The sequence below is a fragment of the Hyposmocoma kahamanoa genome, unplaced genomic scaffold (genome assembly GCF_003589595.1).
Source record: "Hyposmocoma kahamanoa isolate Upper Pololo Valley unplaced genomic scaffold, ASM358959v1 192, whole genome shotgun sequence".
Classification (NCBI taxonomy): domain Eukaryota; kingdom Metazoa; phylum Arthropoda; class Insecta; order Lepidoptera; family Cosmopterigidae; genus Hyposmocoma; species Hyposmocoma kahamanoa.
Window position 1 is genome coordinate 8,863,952 of NW_020653719.1, and position 4,988 is coordinate 8,868,939.

Sequence of the window (4,988 nt, forward strand, 5' to 3'; positions counted from 1 at the left end):
CACACACACACACACACACACACACACACACACACACACACACACACGCGCGCGCGTTAAGATCTCCTGTGTACCACGTTTCGTTATTTATAAATGGTACCCAGGTAAGTGGAGCGCCTGCTAACTACTTAATACTGAGTAATCGCAACTTGACATATGCTCTGAATTTAATAAAAGGTGTGTTAAAATTAAATATCTAATAAAATACTACTAATTATGACAAATAAACAGCTTTGTGGCTAATAAATAAAGTGTTAAGCATAATATGATATTAAACAGGTGGTATAAAGATGTTTTTTATACTTCGGCTGTATGTAATTAGTAAACAAAAAAAAAAATTAAAAGCAGTTAAAGTTGTATGTATGTTACGCTATAATTCGTGAACCGATTTAGATGATTACTTTTTGTTGGAAAGAGGGTAGCTCAGTAGTGGGCCCTTTTAACTTTGAAGAAAAGATTCCACCTCTAAGGGTGGCAAACTAGGGGATGAATCTGTTTTCGAGCACTTTCCGGTAACCGATTTCAATAAAACTTGGCAAATAGATGTAACTCCACGAACTTTTGAGGTCGGTTTTTTTAGTACTGTTTACTGATGTTATAGTTATGGTTTTACCGTACACTGCCACTCGTCATCTTGTACAAGTACACATTATCGAGATGTAAGCACAGATGCTTGTAACTTGTCACAGTGGTCATTTGGATGATCTACAAGTCTACATCGGCATATCAAACATCTCAATGAGAAACGTGAATGAAAAGAACTATGCAAGTGGAAGAAGCGGATAACATATTTCAGGATCGCATCAAGCTCAGGTCGATAGTCTCCGCCTGCCAATAAGCTGTCACATTGATGACTCTTTATTGTAAATGTTCTTTTCGTAAGATAGCTGAGGTGAAAAAGAGGCCACATTTACGTTAACGCAATTAAGGTACAACGCATTGCAAGTGATATAAGTATACCCTTTGCACACGGCGTGGTTTTCACGCGTTAACGTACATTATATATAAAATATGTCGTGCAAGTACGTGCTGTACGGGCGGTACAGACGGCTGTGACGGGTGGTGGAGCGCGTTGGAATCGATTCAAAGTAGGTATTCAAACGCGCGTAAAACGCGTTATGGACGAGCTACTACAGCTACTTGTTCTGCGCTTTGTAGTTGCATTTGAATCGATATAAATGCAACAATCTGCTTTTTGATTCTCTACGGCCGTAAACGCAATTCGTCTGCGTGTGGGTGAATATACAAAGACAAATGTGGACGTTGTTTCAATGGAATAAAAATTTAAAATAGACTATTCACTCATTTTAATAATTATAACTTACAAACATCGACTTGTTCTAAATGTTGCAACAACTTATTTCATGTTTTCATGAGAATTAAAAACAAATCTGTAAAAAACTACTCAAGAATGAATTACCGGAGCCTGATCTACTCTGTACAGTTTACAAAACTGTGATACATTGACTTGGTAGGTCAATGGATATTAAAAAGAAAGTTACCTGTAGAACGTCAAAATAGTGTAAAGTAACTAAATATTGGACTAATTTTTCATAAAATTTCAACGAAAAATGTAAAATTTGACAATTAAAGTCTACATTTACACGACGCGCGAAACGAAACTTAAGTTTTTATACACGTGTAAAAACGCCGTGTGCATCCCACTTAACGCTGAAAAAACACGTTGCAATTTTATTTGTCATGATCGAGCGAATATTGTGCGTGCGCGCGAACAAACGCGGCCGACCTTGTTTGTCTCCAGACATCTTAACATAATAATTTGCAAATAGTACTTAGGTATTAAGGAATAAAACACAAACTATGTGCCTAATATAGTCAAAATATTATCTTTAGTGATAACGCTAAGTTTCTTAGTGGGTATTTAGATCAATATACAATAACGAATCTAGGATTATTATTTACATATACATGTATCTAATATTAGGTAATTATCCGAAAGAATTTCAAATAATGGAAATTTTATATTAGAAAAATTGGAAAAATATTCTTTTTTGTACCTTCCATATTACGTAGATATTTATCATGACCCAACACTACATATTAATATTTCATTTATTTGAAATCCGATTAATGAATGGAAATAAAAGTATGTCAAATCAGATGGTTTGTCTTTTTACTTAATTATTATAATAACACTGTTCTGTGCAAACAGTGTCACTGTAAAATAGTAACAACCTCCCTGGAGTACGTATATTACTAACATAATACACAACAATCTTTGTTCTATGACTTTTAATCGAGACTTGGAAATGGAATTCGTAAACAAGATAGCTCAGAAGTGCACCGAAGCTCACCAACCCAGGCTTCGCCATCACGTGGACGTCGCCTTGACCACACAGATATAACATTTAAAACGGATAAAACCATTTGAACTAGTGTAGTATATGATTAAACTAAATAAGTGCCAATGACACTGAATAAAAATAACAAATGATAAAAGTGTCTTAATAGATAATAAGAAAATTTCCAGTGGGTGAATTCTTAGTATAATCTGTTTATTTAATATTTTAAGTGAAATGTAAATTACTTATTAGTCTTGTATTTGACTAGATTGTAATGCATTCATAATGTACTTTACCCTTAGACTTTACTAATGCTTCTAAATAAAACGAAAAAAATTACTTTTATTAATTCATCAGATTTTACTTTCGTTCAAAAATAAAAATATTTTGAAATAGATCGCTCTAAACTGTGATAGCTCTAGGGGTCGGGGTTCGGCGAGACTTAAAAAGTGTCAGATTACAGCAAAAACTTAAAAGTTTAGTTTTGGTATGTTTATTACATTCTGTAAGAAGACATGGAACAAAAGCTGTTGTTTATGGTTTAGTAATAGATTCCTCGGAAATTGTTAGTAGGTATTTTAAAAATAACTCTATAGTATAAATAGTATAAATATTAAGCTCAGCAGTAAGAGTACGTCAAGCTTGACACTTCAGATTTAAATATCCGTTCAGATTTAAACTCCATACCGCTTACGATAAGAACAGTTCAAAATTCAAAAGGTCAGGCAAGATATGCTTTTGGCTTTACATGTATAACCAACACCTAAATGTAAATTTTATCTATCGATCATGTTATAACGGTTACATGGATGGCCTCATACAAGGAAAATAAGTACAATGTATTGTTTACAAGCGAGTTTTCCTTATCACGTAGTGGAGAAGAGTCCAATATTTTTTGTTACATCACTAAAAACTAACGTTTTATAACGAAGTTTGCTCACAGTTCCAGTCTTTGAAATATTGTCTAAATTTCATTGGTTCTCTACCTTCTGGAAATTTAATTGCATGTGACCAACGTGACGGTTTCTTTTGGTCTCCTTTAAGTTCTTTCCTGAGTTCATAATGGACCCAATTAGTGACTTCTTCCTGCAGTTTTTTATCACAATCCTTCCCAACCCAAATATAAACACCACGTCTCACTGTCTCTTCCAAAATGTATAACCTTTTGGTCTCTAAATATTCTCTCAAGAGTACCCTTTTCATAGCTGTTTTCACAAAATTTTCTTCCCTTGGATTATCTTTTGTTTGAGGTCGAACTTGTTTTTTTCCTAACAAGTAAAAGAGTCCATAACGAAATATGAATTTAATTTTACTACTTAATGTTACTACTTTCTTCTGTTCATCTTTTTCTTCAGACGGAGTGTAAGCGAACCTTGGTGGATACTCTGCAGGGTTTTCTCTGTGCAGAATAGAAGTTTTGGTAAGAGAGTGCATCACAACGTTTTCAGGACGTTCATCATTTGTTACGACTTCATCTTCGTCATCGTCTAAGGAAGTATTCTTAAGAAATTCTGAGGCTTGCTTGCAAGACTCTCTATTTCCATTATCAGGTAAAGTCATAAGATCAACCACGTCGACCTCTTTTATTTCACCGTCATGGTCATTTTCTCTAATAAATTTTGCTGCTGCAATTATTCTTTTGCGATCGCATTTTGTCGCTCCATTGCTAATGTACGCTCGTGTGTTATAACTTGTATCCAAAATAAAGCAGTCCTCCTGATTCATGAGCGAGAGATTAAAAGGAATGTTCTTCACTCGATGGTTTCCTCGTTCATTGCGTATTACTTTATAGAAACGTGACATTGCACTAATTGCAACATCAGGATATCTGCCATCCATATAACGGATCATGGGCTGCAAATCTTTGAAATAATTTTCAAAAATATCACACTCGTTGTCTTGAATTTCGAAATGAATTATGGCATCCCAATCAAAATGTAGTCTATCGAAATTGTTAATCCATTTTGGAGGAATTTCGGCATAATCCTTACCAAACCATACATGTAGCTCTATTTGAGGTGACGGAATCCTCTTATCTGTAGTTTTGATGACAAGGTAAAGTTCTCCGGAATAAAACGTACCATATTGTCCTCCAGGTATACGGATAGCTTCATATTCAATTTCGTAATTTTGTTCGGCTGCGATTTTCACTGCTGCAATGCCTTTACATGGGGGCTTTATCTCTCTGATCACGAATATTTCGAGGCCCGGTTCTTTTCCACTGTTACTCAATGCATCCACTGTTTTTAACATTGTCGCAATATTTGCACGGATTTGTACAGAAAAAACGCGTGTTTTCTATCGCGACGTTTGTTACGAACTAACATATTTCTCTACAGATGGAGCATGTGAATCAACGTGAATCGAGCATCCAATGTAAATTTAAGGAAAAACCAGTCGTCGGCTCGAGTGCTGATAAACTCGTATTATAGACTGCTACGACCGCAAATACTTATTTATTATGTAGTATTTTCAAGTTAATTTGATTACTTATACGGGCGAACTTCATGAATATAGTTAATTGAAGGTGTATAGGTTTGTTTATGTGAATTACATGTTAGTCAGTTTAAATTCTTACATTACCTACAAACAACTACGTTTAGCCTATTGCATTTCAGCTTTTCTGAGAACACAAACCTGTCTTTTAATTGTGAGAATTAATGATTCTTTGTCCAAGCATGGTAC

The 4,988-nt window shown here is 34.7% G+C and overlaps 1 protein-coding gene across 1 annotated transcript; it reads right to left on the reverse strand.

Moving 5' to 3' along the window:
* Nucleotides 1-2,929: 2,929 nt before the first annotated feature.
* LOC113226679 (gelsolin-like) lies at nucleotides 2,930-4,556 on the reverse strand. Its single transcript, XM_026459400.1, has one exon. It carries the CDS (start codon nucleotides 4,554-4,556, stop codon nucleotides 3,225-3,227), a length of 1,332 nt encoding a protein of 443 aa, XP_026315185.1. The 3' UTR covers nucleotides 2,930-3,224.
* Between the last annotated feature and the right edge of the window lie 432 nt (nucleotides 4,557-4,988).